A 19,000-nucleotide genomic window follows, 5' to 3' on the forward strand; every position below is an offset into this window, starting at 1 on the left:
GACAGCCGGATTCACTTAACAACCGTGTTACTTAAGAACCGCAGCGATTCCCTTAACAACCATGGGGCAAGCAAGGTCGTTCATGAAATTGGGCCGAAATTCACTGGACATACGTTTCACTTTGCAACGGAAATCTGGGGCTCCGTTGTGGTCCTAAGCCGAGAACTTTCCTGGGGAGCAATCATTCTTCCCAGCTGTCTTTATTTTCCACTTTTAAGTTAAGAGCCCAGAGCTGCCTTTCCCTGCAAGGATCCAACCTCCAGGTTGGCAGATTTCAATCCCAGAATTCTTTGCGTTAGCTGTGCAGGCTGGGGGCTTCTGGGAGTTGAAACCCACCTCTTGGAAAAAGGGTGTGTGTGTATGTAGTTAAATATTTACAGACCCCTCGCATCCTGGACATAAACTGTTTCAACCACTACCCTCAAAACGACGCTATAGAGCACTGCACACCAGAACAACTAGACACAAGAACAGTTTTTTCCCGAAGGCCATCACTCTGCTAAACAAATAATTCCCTCAACACTGTCAAACTATTTACTAAATCTGCACTACTATTAATCTCATCGTTCCCATCACCAATCTCTTTCCACTTATGACTGTATGACTGTAACTTTGTTGCTGGCAATCCTTATGATTTATATTGATATATTGACCATCAATTGTGTTGTAAATGTTGTACCTTGATGAAGGTATCTTTTCTTTTATGTACACTGAGAGCATATGCACCAAGACAAATTCCTTGTGTGTCCAATCACACTTGGCCAATAAAAATTCTATTCTATTCTATTCTATTCTAAAGTACCTGTCTCCATAATTAAATTTGAATTAAATCCTCTTTCTCCCCCCAGGAGGAAAAAGCAGATCCTTCAAGGCCTTTTCTGTCCCGACAGCAAAATATCATCAACAGAACTCTGGGTAAGTTTTCGTGCTAAATTATTGCCCTTTTATCATATTTTCATTATTATTGACCACGGTGAGCGTCTTCAGAACTAGGTGGCTTCTTTGGGGCTCTCTGTCTCAAGTGGAGAGGTTTGAAAACCACAAAGAAGAGGGAGTCGGGCTGTTCTCCAAAGCACCTGAGGGTAGAACAAGAAGCAATGGGTGGAAACTGATCAAGGAGAGAAGCAATTTAGGACTAAGGAGACATTGCCTGACTGTTAGAACAATTAATCAGTGGAACAACTTGCCTCCAGAAGTTGTGAATGCTCCAACACTGGAAGTTTTTAAGAAAATGTTGGATAACCATCTGTCTGAGATGGTGTAGGGTTTTCCTGCCTGGGCAGGGGGTTGGACTAGAAGGCCTCCAAGGTCCCTTCCAACTCTGTTGTTGTTGTTATTATTATTATATATAAAACCTTCGATGAAGCTCAAGGTAGGAACTCTTGATTCATTCCCTTCCTAACAAGCCCAGGTTAAATATATTTACAGGTGGTCCTTGACTTAGAACAATTCGTTTAGCGACTATCTGAAGTTACAACGGCGCTGAAAAAAAAGTGGCTTCTGGCTGTTTTTCGCACTTACGGCCTTCACGGCATCCCCGTGGCCACGCGATCCAAATTCAGACGCTTGACGGCCGTCTCATAGTTATGACGGTTGCAGCGTCTTGGGGGAGGGAGTCACGCGATCCCCTTTTGCGACCTCCTGACAAACGAGATTCACTTAACAACCACGTTCCTAAAAGGAACTGCAGTGATTCACTTAACAAGCGTGGCAAGAAAGTTCGTAAAATGGGGGAAAACTCACTTAACCAATGTCTCACTTAGCAACGGAGGTTTCGGCCTCAATTGCGGTCGTCAGTTGAGCACTACCTGTAGTCTCTTCTTGGCTTTCAGTGTTGGGTTCCTTGAGAAAGGGAACAAACCAGAACTCTTGAGCTTTCTTGGCCGAGCTTGTCGGGGTCTTCCATACAGATAGTCCTCAATTTATGACCACAATGGGAAGGCTCCATTATGGTCATAAGTCGAGGACTGCCCGTAGTGGAATTTACCTACTTTTGATAGCAGTTGCAGCTAGTCTGGAGCAAGGCAACAAAATTTTGGCAAGGGGAAAAGGGCCGATGGAATATGTTTGTACGTTGAATTTCCTTTTTTTTGTAATTTTCTCATTTCTTTCTTTCTTTCTTTTGACCTTGGTTATCCAGACTCCCAAGGCAGTAAAAGTTCTGTAACTTTAAGCGACCTGCCAAACATCCTAGGTGACCTGGAGGCCTCTTGTGAAGACAGCGGAGAGAAAGAACGAGAGGAAGGTGAATATATGTGGTTGCTTTGAACGTCAGCTGCTGTTGTGGCCCGCCAGCAAAGCTGGCAGCAGATTCGGACAGTGAGGAGGTTGGGGAGGAACATGGGCCAGTCCTGGAGTCTGGGGAAGGCTCTGATGAGGGCTCTGCATCAGAGGCAGAGAGGGGGCCAGGGCTGTATTCCAGTTATCAGCTGCCTTCGGAGTCAGACATCAGTGAGGCAGACAAACAGCTGGAGCCTGTTCCCAGTGTGCGAATGCGCAGAGTTGCCAGATGAAGGGAACAGCTAAAGAACAAGGGTCGACTCAGGAGTAAGGCCACAGATGGACGATGAATGGCCCCTCCCAGCGGGAATAAAAGAGGAGTGAAAGGGGAGTGGAGTTTGCAGGAGACAATTAGTTCGCTTAATTGGTTTGTGACTCTCCAAGACTCCTTGCCATGTTTTGAAGATATCGGCCTGGTAGCTCTCCAAGCCAGACTGTCAATTCTCCCTTGAAAGACTTTGCTGGATGGGAATGAGAGGAATTCGCTGTTTATTTAATAAAAGAGGTTTTGTCTGTCCTTCCAAAGGAGACAGGATCAGGCCTCAATAAACGGAACATTTTGCCGCCCTCCTTTTTTTTTCTTCTTCTCCAGAAGCCATCTCGAACGAAATCTCTGAGATCACCGCCGCGGAGGCCGAGCCCGTAGTGCCCCGGGGAGGATTTGATTCTCCGTTCTACCAATCCAGCGAGAATCTCTCCGGCTCTCGGAAATCTCAATCGGTCGCTTCAACCGCCGCAGGGCAGTTTTCGAACGCCGAGCCTTCGACATCTTTTCTGGACCAATCGGGGTTCGAAGGCCCGCGGGATACTCCGAAGCAAGCCTTCACACCCATCGACCGGCCCTGCCGGGATGCCGAAGAGATTCCCGTGGGAATCCAAGAACTTTGGGCTTCACCAGATCCGGGCGTTTTAACTCCCAGCCCTTGCAAAATCCCCGCTCGTCAGAGGCCTGGCATTGGGAGCCAACAACTTCCTGGATACGAGCACCTGTTTGAGGTGGCCTTACCTAAAACCGCTTACCTGTTTGTCACCCGGAAGACCGAAGAGCTGTTGAAAAAATACAAGGGGGAACTGGAGGACGAAGGCTTCCTTTCTGCTTCCCCTCTGCGTGTCTTAGACCGGCTGCTCCAACACGGAGCTGATGTTCACAGCAGGGAACTCAACAAGTAAGTGGCTCGCGTCTTCGCTGGACTCGTTCCGGACAATAAGCCGGGTTAGCAACTGACCTGCGTTGACGGCCTTTTGCAATGTCCTGCAGACCCGTGACCACAATTTTTATCCCTTCTGGGATTCATATATATTTGGGTAGACCAGGTTGCTTCGATAGGAAAAAAAACCCCACTTAATCTTTTCTCTGGTGCAGCTGATAAAGAGGAGAACCTGTGGCTTAGTGGTTAATACATCTGCCTAATATGCAAGCAAGCCCAGGTTCGAATCCCAGAAGAGTATGGCTAGCTTATGAGAGCTAGAAATAGATCTATACTAGTCTCCCTTTATTTCTTTGTCAGTAAATTTAACAAAAAATAGTTTGTCATGAAAGCGATTACTTGGAGGACTCCTGGATTGGGGGTGAAAGGCGAAAGGGAAGCAGTCTGCAGTGGCTTAGTGGCTAAGACACTGAGCTTGCCGATCGAAAGGTCGGCAGTTCAGCGATTCGAATCCCTAGTGCCACGTAACGCGGTGAGCTTCCGTTCCTTGTCCCAGCTTCTGCCAACCTAGCAGTTCGAAAGCACTTTAAAAAATGCAAGTAGAAAAACAGGGACCACCTTTGGTGGGAAGGGAACAGTGTTCCGTGCACCTTAGACGTTGAGTCATGCCGGCCACATGACCACAGAGACGTTTTCAGACAGCGCTGGCTCTTCGGTTTTGAAATGGAGATGAGCACCGCCCCTTAGAGTCGGGAACGACTAGCACGCATGTGCGAGGGGAACCTTTACCTATATATATTTATTTATTTTCCTCATTTCCAGGTTATCGCTGCCCAGCAGATCCGCCGATTGGACCCACTTTGGAGGTGAGCGAATTTTCCAACTCAGGAACTCGCCAATTGATGGGTCTTTCCCCTTTTGGTGCCTTCAAGTTCTTTTGCCTCCTTCTGGGTTAAACTCATACATTTCTAATTTCGTAATTTGAACCCTACCAGCAGGTCAGGCGACCAAACATGCTGGGGTTATTCTGGGAGTTGAAGCCCACACAGCTTAAAGCGGCCCAGGGTTGAGAAACCCTGGTTTAACCAAGGAGGCTGGGGGGATCCTGGGAGTTGAAGCCCACACCTCTCACATAGGGTCTGTTGTGTCCGCGCCCCCCGAGCCGGGCCTCCTGCCAGAAGTGGGGGGCAAGGGCCATCAGGACTTACCTCGGGAGCACCAGCTTCCCTGGCTCAGCTCCAGGAGCCAGAGGCAGGCCAGGTGGGAGAGATAACGAGGCCTCCGTCCCCTGACTCTTTCCCCCTCCAGGCCACGCCTCCAGACCCGGCTGATGGCAATCAGGCCTGGCTGAACCCTAGGTTTCGTAGGCAGGAGTGGCGGGAACAACAGAAGCGGGTGGGGCATGCCTAGGAAGTGCTGAGTCATGGAGTCACACCCCACAGGATATAAAGGCAGCAAGAGCTGCTGTGCCTCTTCGTAGCAGGCAAATCAACTGATTAACTAAAAGCTTGTTTGTGGGTGACTCATGGGCGTCGAGGGAGATAACAGAGACACTTGGCAGGCGCTCGCTAGTTTGCTGCCAGAGCTGATAGTGCCGGCTAATTAAGCCATTGCTCGGACGGAGGCGAGGGGGGACAGAACAGGGTCCAAGGTTGAGATACACTTCCATATAAGAGAAGAAAAAAATTTGTCTTTTTCGTTGGCTTTGTTTTCTGGGAAATCGTGCATTCTGGGGTTGCACCTTAAGGACGTGGCTGTGTCGGTCTGTTGAAGGGTCTTGAGTCAGTTTAGCAACAGACTTAAACTGGGTGACAGGGAGTTCTAGTCCTACCTAAGGCATGAACCCATAGACTCATGAACAGTAGGCTCATAAATACTGCCTGTGGAAGAGATGTCTACAGATGATTTTGGCTTGAATTGGGTCCATTGTTAGTTCAAGAACTTGATTTTAGAATTGACCTGGAAGCACAAGTCTCCAGTGTGTGCGTGCACACACACACACACACACGCCCTGGGGACTCCCCGTTTTCAGCGCCGTCTTTTCCTGGTCCTTCTCCCGAAGGACTCAGGGCGGTGTACAGCCTTCATTTAAAACAATAAATATACATATTAAAATAACCATTAAAAGTTTAAAATTTAAATTTAGAATTTAAAAAGTCAGGCCAGTCCTGCTTGTATAAATAAATAAGTTTTCAGTTCGGCGGAAGGTCCGAAGGTCAGGCAATTGGCGTAAACCGGGGAAGTTCGTTCCAGAGTAGGTGCTCCCACAGAGAAGGACCTTCCTGGGGCCGCCAGCCGACACTGCTTGGCGGACGGCACCCTGAGAAGACCCTCTCTGTGAGGCGTGCGGGTCGGTGGGAGGCATGTGGAACAGCAGGCGGTCCCGTAAGTACCGGGCCCTAAGCCATGGGCGCTTTGAAGGTGGTAACCAAAACCTTGAAGCGCACCCGAAGACCACAGGTAGCCAGTGCAGACTGCGCGGGAGAGGTGTTACCGGGAGCAACGCGGTGCTCCTCAATCACCAGCGCAGCTGCATTCTGGACTAACTGCAGTCTCGGGTACACTTCAAAGTAGCCCCATGTAGAGAGCATTGCAATAATCCAGTCAGTGGCGAGAGCATGAGTGACCGTGCATAAGGCATCCCGGTCAAGAAAGGCGCAACTGGCGGACCAGGCGAACCTGGTAAAAGCTCTCCTGGAGGCGGCCGTCAAGTGATCTTCAAGCGACAGCCGTTCATCCAGGAGAACGCCCAAGTTGCGCACTCTTTCCGTTGGGGCCAGTGACTCGCCCCAACAGTCAGCAGCGGTTGCAGCTGACTGTACCGGGATGCCGGCATCCACAGCCACTCCGTCTTGGATGGATTGAGTCTGAGTCTGTTTCTCCCCATCCAGACCCGTCGGCCTCCAAACAACGGGACAGCACTTGACAGCTTCGCTGGGGTGGCCTGGGGTGGAAAAGTACAGCTGAGTATCATCAGCGTACAGATGATAACTCACCCCAAAGCCACTGATGACCTCGCCCAGCGGCTTCATGTAGATGTTGAACAGGAGGCGAGAGAATCGACCCCTGCGGCACCCACAAGTGAGGCGCCTCGCGGCGATCTCTGCCCCCTGTCAACACCGACTGCGACCGGTCGGAGAGGTAGGAGGAGAACCACCGATAAGCGGTGCCTCCACTCCCAACCCCTCCAACCGGCGCAGCAGGATACCATGGTCGATGGTATCAAAAGCCGATGAGAGATCCAACAGGACCAGGGCAGAGGAACAACCCCTATCCCTGGCCCTCCAGAGGTCATCCACCAACGCGACCAAAGCTGTCTCCGTGCTTTAACCGGGCCGGAAGCCGGACTGGAGCAGGTCTAGATAGACAGCTTCCTCCAGGTACTGAGGAACTGCCGTGCCACCACACTCTCTACAACCTTCGCCACAAAGCGAAGGTTGGAACTGGGCGATAATTACCCAAAATAGCTGGGTCCAGGAAGGCTTCTTGAGGAGGGTCTCACCACCGCCTCTTTCAAGGCAGCGGAAAGACCCCTCCATCAAAGAAGCATTTATAATACCCCGAGCCAGCCTCGTGTCACATCCTGGTGGCCAGCACCAGCCAGGAGGGGCACGGGTCCAGTAAACATGTAGTGGCATGCAGCCTCCCCAGCAACCTGTCCATGTCCTCGGAGCCACAGAATCAAACTCATCCCAAACCACATCAACAAGGCGAGCCTCAGTCATCTCATCTGGATCATCGCAATCTTGGTCCAAGCTATCCCGAGCTGAGCGATTTTATCGTATAGATAACCACTAAACTCCTCGGCACGTCCCTGTAGGTCATCCGTCCCCTGGTGAAGAAGGGAACGGGTCACCCACAGGATATAAAGGCAGCAAGAGCTGCTGTGCCTCTTCGTAGCAGGCAAATCAACTGATTAACTAAAAGCTTGTTTGTGGGTGACTCATGGGCGTCGAGGGAGATAACAGAGACACTTGGCAGGCGCTCGCTAGTTTGCTGCCAGAGCTGATAGTGCCGCCTAATTAAGCCATCGCTCGGACGGAGGCGAGGGGGGACAGAACAGGGTCCAAGGTTGAGATACACTTCCATATTTTTTATTTTTATTTATTTTATTTATTTATCAAACTTCTATACCGCCCTTCTCCCGAAGGACTCAGGGCGGTGTACAGCCTTCATTTAAAACAATAAATATACATATTAAAATAACCATTAAAAAGCTTATTCAATGAAAGGCCAGATTAAAACCGTCGATGACCATAAGCTTATTCAATGAAAGGCCAGATTAAAACCGTCGATGACCCAATAAAATTACCATTAAAAAGCTTATTCAATGAAAGGCCAGATTAAAACCGTCGATGACCATAAGCTTATTCAATGAAAGGCCAGATTAAAACCGTCGATGACCCAATAAAATTACCATTAAAAGTTTAAAATTTAAATTTAGAATTTAAAAAGTCAGGCCAGTCCTGCTTGTATAAATAAATAAGTTTTCAGTTCCCGGCGGAAGGTCCGAAGGTCAGGCAATTGGCGTAAACCGGGGGGAAGTTCGTTCCAGAGAGTAGGTGCTCCCACAGAGAAGGACCTTCCTGGGGCCGCCAGCCGACACTGCGGTTTTGGTGGGCATTGCATGGAAAGGATATTGAAAATCTCCATTTCCTCCCGATCGGATGGGACTCGGGAAGCAGATGATAACTCACCCCAAAGCCACTGATGACCTCGCCCAGCGGCTTCATGTAGATGTTGAACAGGAGGCGAGAGAATCGACCCCTGCGGCAAGTGAGGCGCCTCGCGGCCGATCTCAGCCCCCCTGTCAACACCGTCTGCGACCGGTCGGAGAGGTAGGAGGAGAACCACCGATAAACGGTGCCTCCCACTCCCAACCCCTCCAACCGGCGCAGCAGGATACCATGGTCGATGGTATCAAAAGCCGCTGGGAGATCCAACAGGGCCAGGGCAGAGGAACAACCCCTATCCCTGGCCCTCAGAGGTCATCCTGCGCGACCAAAGCTGTCTCCGTGCTATAACCGGGCCGGAAGCCGGACTGGAGCAGGTCTAGATAGACAGCTTCCTCCAGGTACTGAGGAACTGCCGTGCCACCACACTCTCTACAACCTTCGCCACAAAGCGAAGGTTGGAGACTGGACGATAATTACCCAAAATAGCTGGGTCCAGGAAGGCTTCTTGAGGAGGGTCTCACCACCGCCTCTTTCAAGGCAGCGGAAAGACCCCTCCATCAAAGAAGCATTTATAATACCGGAGCCAGCCTCGTGTCACATCCTGAGTGGCCAGCACCAGCCAGGAGGCACGGGTCCAGTAAACATGTAGTGGCATGCAGCCTCCCCAGCAACCTGTCCATGTCCTCGGAGCCACAGAATCAAACTCATCCCAAACCACATCAACAAGGCGAGCCTCAGTCATCTCATCTGGATCATCGCAATCTTGGTCCAAGCTATCCCGGCTGAGCGATTTTATCGTATAGATAACCACTAAACTCCTCGGCACGTCCCTGTAGGTCATCCGTCCCCTGGTGAAGAAGGGAACGGGTCACCCAAACAGGGCGGCGGGCGGTTATCTGCCGGCGCAATGAGGGAGGCGTGGGCGCCTCGCCACCCTCAGTGCCACTAGGTAGGTCTTTGAAAAGACCTAACTAGTGTCCGATCAACCGGGCGGCTGGACCTCCAGGTGCTCTCTAGGCGTCTTCTCCGGCGTTTCATCTCTCTCAGCTCCTCAGAGAACCAAGGAGCTAATCGAGATCTGCGCCGGGTCAGAGGCCGCAAAGGCACGACACGGTCCAAAGCCCCAGCCGCGGCCTGTTCCCAGGCGCGACTAGTTCTTCAGTCGTGCCATGGGTAAGATCCTCAGGAACGGCCCAAGCTCCGTCTGGAACCTCTCAGGGTCCATCAGGCGCCTGGGACGGAACCAACGCATTGGCTCCGTCTCCCTGCAGTGGTGAGTAGCGGTCTGAAAGTCTAGGCGGAGGAAAATGATCTGACCATGACACGGTATTGTCACTAAATCTCTTACTACCAGATCATTAAACCACTGTCCAGAGATATAAATCAGATCCAGCGCAGATCCCCCCGTGTGAGTAGGGCCATCAGTTACTTGAATCAGGTCCAAGGCCGTCATGGAAGCCTGGAACTCCTGAACCACTGTTGATGACAAGCCAGCCGATGGTAGATTGAAATCGCCCATGACCAAAAGTCTGGGGATCTCAACAGCCACCCCGGCAAGCACCTCCAGTAGCTCAGGCAGGGCTGTAGTCACGTAGCAAGGAGCCAGGTACGCGATCAACAAACCCATCTGATTCTTATGGCCCCACTTCACAAGAAGGATTCACAGCCGGCTATCTGAGGAACAGTGGTCTCTCTCGGCTCTAGACCCTCTCTCATTACAACCGCCACCCTCCACCCCTACCCTGGGCCCTTGGCTGATGGAATGCTCGGAAACCTGGCGGGCACAGTTCAACTAGGGCACCCCTTCTGCACCCAACCAGGTCTCCGTAATGCCCATAAAGTCCGTGGATTCCCCTGGATAAGATCGCCAAATCAGGGGCCTTGTTAACCACGGACCGGCATTGCACAACATCAACGGAGGCCGGGCTCTGAGGATCCTGACCTTCCGGGAACGGGAAAGACTAGGGGCGGAGCACACGATCGCTTTTAAACAGCGAACACGTGCTCCCAGCAAACAATCTGACCTTGCTTCCGCCATATCTGCCCCTCCACTTACCGTACAGATGGAACCAACTTCCAATTCTGGAGCGAACCCCTCACCCCCTCCCTCGGACCAGATGAAAGAACGCCGTGAACTGGGACTGGGACTGAACCAACCCTCCCCGACGGGATCTCCCCCCCTCCCGTCACTTTCCTCCCCCCCTTTAAAAAACCCTTATTAAAAAACCTATGTACAAAACCCCATAAATAAGAGAAGAAAAAAAATTGTCTTTTTCGTTGGCTTTGTTTTCTGGGAAATCGTGCATTCTGGGGTTGCACCCTAAGGATGTGGCTGTGTCGGTCTGTTGAAGGGTCTTGAGTCAGTTTAGCAACAGACTTAAACTGGGTGACAGGGAGTTCTAGTCCTACCTAAGGCATGAACCCATAGACTCATGAACAGTAGGCTCATAAATACTGCCTTTTCTTTTTCTTTTGGGAATTATAACGGATTGTACAGGGATTGAGACTAAATTGATTCTGAACTTAATAACAGCAGCAAGACTGTTGATTGGACAATACTGGAAGAAAGAAGAGATACCTACAATAGAAGAATGGATATTGAAAGTTATTAATTTGGCTGAGATGGCTAAAATCTCAGCGTTTTTAAAAGACAATACGCAGGAAAGATATTTAATTGAATGGAAAAAATGGATTGATTATCTACAAAATAGATATCAGATTAAGAAATATCAGATTGCCTTTGAATAATTAGAAAGTTATTTTATGTAATGGGGAGGGGGTTGGGAGACGAAAAGCTTTGGATGTGGTTATTTGGATTGGAAGGGAAAATTTTATTCTATGTTTGGTTTATGTATAACTTTACCTTGTGATTGACCCGGGAAGCCGGGGGTGGGGGAGGGGTGTTTTGGTTTTGGGAGGAGGGGAAAAAAAGGGGGGAAAATGTTTTTTGTTTTTTTTTAAACTCTTTCAATAAAAAATAAAATAAAATAAATACTGCCTGTGGAAGAGATGTCTACAGATGATTTTGGCTTGAATTGGGTCCATTGTTAGTTCAAGAACTTGATTTTAGAATTGACCTGGAAGCACAAGTCTCCACACACACACACACACACACACACACACACACGCCCTGGGGACTCCCCGTTTTCAGCGCCGTCTTTTCCTGGTCCTTCTCCCTGCAGGTTCTCCTCCTTCTGACGAGATTCACACCCTGCAGAATCAGCTGCGCCTGCTGCATAACCAGCTGTTGTACGAGCGCTTCAAACGGCAGCAACACGCTGTCCGGAACAGGCGCCTGCTGCGGAAAGTCATCAAAGCTGCTGCCCTGGAGGAACACAACGCGGCCATGGTGAGCCGGCTGGGCATCTGACCTCCTGACCAGCAGATGTGCAACCTCTGGGGCCTTGGATGCACTTCCCCCCCCCCCCGGGTGACGCCTGGGGCCGAGCCGTTCCCCTGCGCAATTCCTGGCAGTGAAAAGATTTAGATCTAATCTAGTCATCCATCCATGTCTTTCATCTATCCATCTCTTCTATCCTATCTTCATCCATCCATCCGTCTTTTCTATCTCTATCTCGATTTATCCATCCATCATGTTGTTTATTTATCCTCTCTCTCTCTCTCTCTCTCTCTCTCTCTCCTCCTCCCCATTCTCATCTATCTGTTCAATTATCCATCCATTTCATCAACCATCCATGTCTTTTATCCATTTATCCTGTCTCTCTTTCTCTCTGTCTCTTATCCATCCATCCATGTCTATTTTTCATTTATTCTATTATCTATCTATCTATCTATCTATCTATCTATCTATCTATCTATCTATCTATCTATCTATCTATCTATCTATCTATCCCTCCCTCCCTCCCTCCCTCCCTCCCTCTATCTATCTGTCTGTCTGTCTCCTATCTGTCCCTCTCATCCAGTGGTGGGCTTAAAATTTTTTTACTACCGATTCTGTGGGCTTGGTTTTGGTGGGCATTGCATGGAAAGGATATTGAAAATCTCCATTTCCTCCCGATCGGATGGGACTCAGGAAGCGGAGAATGGATGGGGGTGGGGCCAGTCAGAATTTTTACTACCGGTTCTCCGAACTACTCAAAATTTCTGCTACGGGTTCTCCAAAATTAGTCAAAACCTGCTAAAACCCACCTCTGCTCCTATCTATCTATCTATCTATCTATCTATCTATCTATCTATCTATCTATCTATCTATCTATCTATCTATCTATCTATCTACTGTGTTTCTCCGAAAATAAGACACTGTCTTATATATATTTTTTTAACCCCGAATTAACTGCTTGGCCTTATTTTGGGGAGGTCTTATTATTTTGGGGCTCCTTGCCGTCTTACCTGATTTCCAGCTCTGCGTTTAAATATTTTCGGGGAGGGCTTATTTTCCAGGAGGTGGGAGGTGGGGGGCTTATTTTAGCGCATGTGATCAAAAGCTCAATTGGGCTTATTATCAAGGGATGACTTATTTTCAGGAAAACAGGGTGTCTCTATTTTTCATTTATTCTATCTATCATCTGTCTATGTCCGTCCGTCCATCCGTCCGTCCTATCTTGAGGTGGCAATAGATAAATTTGATAGGTAGACAAACCATAAATAAATAAATTTGATAAATAAATAAATTTGATAAATAAATTTGATAAGTAAATAAATTTGATAAATTTATATTTATTTATATATATTTGATAAATAGATAAATCTCCTAGACAGACAAACCAAGGTCTTGCGGAGCTCTGCTCCAAATAGCCAAATAAATGGTTTCCATTCGAATAAGTGGGCCGAGGCAGGGCACGACCTTTGACTTCCGACCTCTCCCTCTTTGGACAGAAAGACCAGCTGCGCCTCCAGGAGAAGGACATCCAGACCTTGAAGCTCAGCCTTCAGAAGGAGCAGGACAAACACCGCCTGTTCCAGGAAGAATACGACGGCATGGTAGCTCAGCTCCACAGCCAGATCCGACAGCTTCAGCACGAACGGGAGGAGTATTACAGCCAGAGTCAGGAGCTGAAGGTAACGATCCTAGCTGGGTTGTCTCAGAGGATTCCTTCTGACCTTATCCCTCTGCCAAAAAAACAAAACAAAACACCTTCCCACAAATCAGGGTGTTTTAGAAAACAGACTCACCCCATTAGGTTCATCCCAGTTTGGTCTAGTGCTTAGGCACCAAGCCAGAAAGCAACAAATCATCAGTCCGAGTCCCCTCTTAGCTAGAGTGTGGGTGACTTTGGGCCAATCACCAGGAGACGGTGAGTTCTAGTTCTGCCTTAACCATGAAAGTCAACTGGGTGACTTTGGGCCAATCACCAGGAGACGGTGAGTTCCAGGAGGCTGGGAATTCTACTCTCACCTTAGGCACAAAAGCTGCCTGGCTGATTTTGGGCCAGTCTCCCTCAGCCCAAGTCACCTCACAGGGTTGTTGTTTATGGAGGGGTGGGTTGAATAGCGGAATAGGAGGGAAAGAGTATAAATGTGCATATGCCTCTTTGAGCTTTATTCTAAAAATAATAAAGATGCTGTGACCCAGGCCCAAGTAGGTAGCAGGAAACTCAAGTCAGTGTAAAAACAAAGAAACTTTATTAAACCAGCTGAGAATTAACTCATTCTTTAGTTGCATAGTCCAACTAAATTAAAGCAAATTCCTCCCAACACAATTCCTCTGTTCTATCAGCAACCTTGGTCCAATTAGGCAAACTGCCAAAGGCCTTTCTTGGCAGAAATTTCAGAAGACATTGATACAAATGCAACAAGACAAAGCTATCAATGTTGTTTTCCGGCAAAGAGCCCAAACGCCATTGCTGGTCTGTTTTAAGCCTTATGGGAGGGGCCGATCATCTCCTGGCCTTACTCCTGAGTTGTCCTCTTTGCTTGAGCTGCTCTTGCCTTCTGGCAGCTCTTCTCATGCGTGCATTAGGAACAGGCTCCTCCTGTTCCTCTGCCTCACTACTGTCAGCCTCTGGAGTCTGCACATCACTCCCCGATGGCCCTGGCCCCACATCTTCCTGCGACGCAGAGCCCTCATCCGGGCATTCTCCAGCCTCCAGGACTGGCCCATGCTCTTCCTCAGCCTCATCGCTGTCTGACTCTGTTGCCAGGCTGCTGGCGGGCCACAACAAAATGCTGGATATAAACAAATTATGATTGGGGGTCCTTGCGTAAACAGGACAAACGGATGTTTTTTTATTGCTTGACTAGACCAAACTGGAAGACTGTTCCAACGTAATCCGAGATTTGCGGTCCGAGCTGAAAAAATCCAACAACAAAGTGTGCCATACAGCACTGCTGCTGAGCCAAGTTTCACAAAAGGTAAAAGAGCTCGGGCTAGTTGCCGGTTTCCTGCTTTTCCTTTCAGAAGCTCAAGGCAGCATCATTTCCGCAGGGGGAGAGAGAAGGTGGCTAATTGCTCTTTGCACGCCCTTGAAAACCCACAAACAAATAGGAACCCATGTACCATTTTATAATGCCTTGGTAAGGCCACACTAGGGGACACGGTGGCTCAGGGGCTAAGACGTTGAGCTTGTCGATCGAAAGGTCAGCAGCTCAGCGGTTCGAATCCCTAGTGCTGCCGTGTAACGGGGTGAGCTCCCGTTCCTTGTCCCAGCTTCTGCCAACCTAGCAGTTTCGAAAGCACGTAAAAATGCAAGTAGAAAAATAGGGACCACCTTTGGTGGGAAGGTAACAGTGTTCAGTGCGCCTTTGGCATTGAGTCATGCCAGCCACATGATCACGGAGACGTCTTCGGACAGTGCTGGCTCTTTGGCTTTGAAACGGAGATGAGCACCGCCCCCTAGAGTCGGGAACGACTAGCACGTATGTGCGAGGGGAACCTTTACCTTTTTAAGGCCACACTTGGAATATTACATCCAGGTTTGGCCGCCACGGTGTAAAAAAAGATGTGGAGACTCTAGAAACAGCAACAAAGAGGATTAGGGGGACTGGAGGCTAAAACATAGGAAGAACGGTTGCTGGAACTGGGTATGTCTAGTCTAGCGAAGAAGTGGCTAAGACACTGAGCATGTCGATCGAAAAATCGGCAGTTCAGCGGTTCGAATCCCTAGTGTTGCTCCTGTTACTTGTTTCAACTTCTGCCAACCTAGCAGTTCGAAAGCACGTAAAAAAATGCAAGTAGAAAAAATAGGGACCACCTTTGGTGGGAAGGGAACAGCGTTCCGTACGCCTTTGGCGTTGAGTCATGCCGGCCACATGACCACGGACAGGCTGGCTCTTCGGCTTTGAAACAGAGATGAGCACCGCCCCCTAGAGTCGGGAACGACTAGCACGTATGCGCGAGGGGAACCTTTACCTTTAGTTTAGCAAAGAGAAGGATGGACGGACACACACACAAACACACACATACACGATAGCAGTGTTCCAATATCTGAGGGGCTGCCACGGAGGGCAGGGGGGGTCACCTTATTCTCCAAAGCCACCTGAGGGCAGGACAAGAAGAAACGGATAGAAGCTTATCAAAGAGAGAAGCAACCTAAGAACTAAGGAGAGATTTCCTGACCAATCAGTGGAACACGGCTTCAAAAAGAGGCCTGAAATATTTTCTCCCCCCATCCAGCTTTACAACAGCGAGTCCGTCCAACAGCAGATGGAGTTCTTGAACAGGCAGCTGCTGGTCCTCGGGGAGGTGAACGAGCTCTACCTGGAACAGCTCCAGAACAAGCATGCCGACACCACCAAGGTTATTTTCTTTTGACCCCCGATTCACGTTGGTTTACCGAGCTGCCGCACCCAGCTGGCTTTTGCTTTCTTTTTGACCCCTGCTGTAAAATTCAGCCAGTTCTCATGTCTCGGGCAAAGCTCAAGGTCACATGCTCTTTAACGAAAAAATCAAATCAAATCCAAGACTCTAAAACAGTGGTTCTCAACCTTTATAGTGCTGCGACCCCTTTAATACAATTCCCCACGATGTGGCGACCCCAACCGTAAAATTATTTTCGTTTTGACTTTATCGCGCTTGAAGCCGTATTGGCTAGCGATCTGAACTGCTTGCGATTGCCTTGAGGACGGAGGCATTAAAGTGGAGATTCCTCCCCTATTAAGTATACCGCGCCTGAAGCCAGATTAGGCTAGCGATGGGGAGCGATTGCAGCTGGCTTGAGAGGGAGACATCAAAGCAAAGATTTCTCTCTTTTTTAATTCATCACGCCTGAAGCCGAATTCGGCTAGCGATTTGAAGAGCCTGCAGCTGGTTTGTGGAGTCAACCGTTGGAGCGCGATTCTTCGACTCGCAAGTATACTTCTCATATTTCCGATGGTCTTAGGCGACCCCTGGCAAATCGTCATTCGACCCCCAACGGGGTCGCGACCCACAGGTTGAGAACCGCTGCTCTAGAAAGAGTGCAGAGAAGAGCAGCAAAGATGATAAAAGCGGAGGGGGGGGAGGGAAACGGCGCCTGGAGGCTTAAACATACGAAGAACGGTTGCAGGAATTGGGTGTGTCTGGTCTGATGAACAGAAGGACTGGGTGGTGGTGGGGACGACGACACATGATAGCTGTCTTCCAATATTTGAGGGGCTATCGTAGAGAAGAGGGGGTCGACCTATTCTCCAAAGCACCTGAGGGCAGGACAAGAGCAGTGGATGGAAACTTATCAAAGAGATAAGTTTGCAAAGCTGGCTGAGGAACTCTGGGAGTTGAAGTCCACAAGTCTTAAAGGGACCAAGGTTGGAGACCCCTGTTCTAGGAGACTGGGGAGGGTGAAAACAGCCTTACCCCGGGGTGGGGGGAGAGAGGAAAAAAAAACGGGCTTTCCAGTCCCAACAGAAGTCGGCAAACGGGCCGTTCCCGGCCTCCGGGGGATGGTGGGGAAGGTCGTTTTCACCCTCCCCAGGCTCCTAGAAAGGCTCTGGAGCTTGGGGAGAGTAAAAAACCGGGCCTCCCCCCACCCTGGAGGCCCTCCGGAGACCAGAAACAGCCTCTTTTCCAACTTCTGGTGGGCCCAGAAGGCCCGAAAATCAGCTGGCCGGCACATGCGTGTGCGCCAGAGCTGAGCTCACGTGCCCACCGATACGGCTCCGCGTGTCACCTAGGATAGGATCTCCTGCTTAAGTAGGGAGTTGGGCTACAAGACCTCCAACCTATTCTGTATTTTGAACCCAGCTACCGTTTGCCTCCCCTTGGGAGTTACCTCCCGATGCTGAGTTTTCTTTCTCCTCCTCCTCCTCCTCCTCCTCTTCCTCCTCCTCCTCCAGGAAGTGGGGATCATGCAGACGGCCTTCCGGAAGGAGCTGGAGAGAGCCAAATCCTGCCTCCTGCTCCAGAGTCAGCAAGTGGAAGCGTCTCAGAACCGGATTGCAGAACTGGAATCTCAGCTCACCAAGAAGGATCACCTGTTACTGGAGCAGAAGAAATACTTGGAGGATGTCAAAGTCCAAGCCAGGTTGCCTTGATGGCGTCCTCTTTTGCTTTGCAGGGAGCCCTAAGCTAACTTTGAAAGTATAGAGGTGTGGGGTTCTTGGTGGCTTTCCCACAGACGTTTCCTTACCCAACTGGGTAACATCATCAGTGCTAGAAGGAGTGGAGGAGGAAGAGGAGGCATACCTACGACCACAATTGAGCCCATGTTACAGCTGTTAAGTCAGCTTTGCTTCACTTTACGACCCTTCTTGCCACAGTTGCTAAGCGAATCACTGCAGTTGTTAAATTAGTAGCACAGTTATGTAAGTGAACCTGGCAACCGTCGTAAGTGTGAGCCGGTTGCGAAGCATCCGAATGTGGGTTTGAGCTGTCGCGACGGTCACGAGTGTGAAAAACGGCCCTTTCCCCATTGCCGTTGTCACTTCCGAGCCGTCGCTAAACCAACTGTTGCAAATCAAATCAAATCAAATTTATGACAGTGTTAATAGAGCAGGGGACCAGGACAAATTAAAAAACACTCCAGGAATATTCGGTTTAAAAATTCTAGAATAAAAAAAAAATATATCTACATTAAAATCCCAATTTGGCATCCAATCTGTGAGTCACACGTGACCTAACTATACCATCGTAACAGTCCTTAAACCGCGAGGCCCGTAGAAACTAAACACTTAAGAGCAGTAGTGCAAAAGGATTAGCTCCGTTAGGTGTGTAAAATAGCTACGATGGGATGTTGTAAGTCGAGACCTTGTGCCTGTAGATCAGGGGCGTCCCAATTCAATTTCATTGAGGACATTGAATGAATGTCCTCAGGGCTGTGGTTGACCTTCGGGTGGCGGGGAGGTCCGGGGTGGGGTGGGCGGGGAGGCTGGCTGGATGGGCGTGGCCAACTGGGTGGGCGTGGCCAGCTTGACGCCACTAACCAAACGGTTGGCCCCGATATTTCCTCTCTGCATTGGGTAGACTGGGCTGAAGCGATGCTGGGCCAGACCCTTCCATTTTCCACGACAGCCTTGCGGGCCGGATCGAACCATATCACGGGCCGCATCCAGCCCTCGGGCCTTGTGTTCGACACCCCTTGCTGTAGAGTGAGAACGTCCGCCCCGTAGTCGAATTCCTCGTGTGTCCTGATCACACTTGGGCCAGATTAAAGTGTTCCCCGACCGTTCGCTTCAGTTCAAGGAGGCTTCTTGTCCATCGCAGGGACCAGCTGCAGGCGGTCGAGCACCAGCACAGAGTGCAGAAGCAGATCACGCGGACCTTCGAACTGGAGATACTCCGCCTGTACAGTTGCCTGGACAACGACCGGTTGCAGAAGAAACAGGAGGACAAAATGGAAACGGCAGAAATGGCTGAAGAAAGGTAAAAACCTTTCGTAAAACGGGACGCAATTCACAAGACAAACGTCTCGGACGATAGAAATATCGGGCTCAATTGCGATCGTAAGTCAAGAACTTGACAGCGCTCTCTGGGCAATTTATAGAGGTCAGCCTGTTGCCCCCCCAACAATCTGGGTCCTCATT

At 49.6% G+C, this 19,000-nt stretch overlaps 1 protein-coding gene across 2 annotated transcripts in view; it reads left to right on the forward strand.

Moving 5' to 3' along the window:
- Positions 1 to 19,000, forward strand: part of TSC1 (TSC complex subunit 1) — a 44,730-nt gene that overhangs the window by 20,430 nt on the left and 5,300 nt on the right. For both annotated transcript variants that reach the window (XM_058159242.1, XM_058159241.1), the window contains 10 exons: positions 849 to 915; positions 2,141 to 2,245; positions 2,873 to 3,446; positions 4,251 to 4,294; positions 11,287 to 11,453; positions 12,941 to 13,123; positions 14,306 to 14,416; positions 15,678 to 15,800; positions 17,315 to 17,502; positions 18,681 to 18,839. In XM_058159242.1, coding sequence (XP_058015225.1) covers positions 849 to 915; positions 2,141 to 2,245; positions 2,873 to 3,446; positions 4,251 to 4,294; positions 11,287 to 11,453; positions 12,941 to 13,123; positions 14,306 to 14,416; positions 15,678 to 15,800; positions 17,315 to 17,502; positions 18,681 to 18,839 — 1,721 coding nt within the window. The remainder of the gene's footprint in view (positions 1 to 848; positions 916 to 2,140; positions 2,246 to 2,872; positions 3,447 to 4,250; positions 4,295 to 11,286; positions 11,454 to 12,940; positions 13,124 to 14,305; positions 14,417 to 15,677; positions 15,801 to 17,314; positions 17,503 to 18,680; positions 18,840 to 19,000) is intronic.

The sequence above is a fragment of the Ahaetulla prasina genome, chromosome 16, assembly GCF_028640845.1.
Source record: "Ahaetulla prasina isolate Xishuangbanna chromosome 16, ASM2864084v1, whole genome shotgun sequence".
Lineage (NCBI taxonomy): Eukaryota > Metazoa > Chordata > Lepidosauria > Squamata > Colubridae > Ahaetulla > Ahaetulla prasina.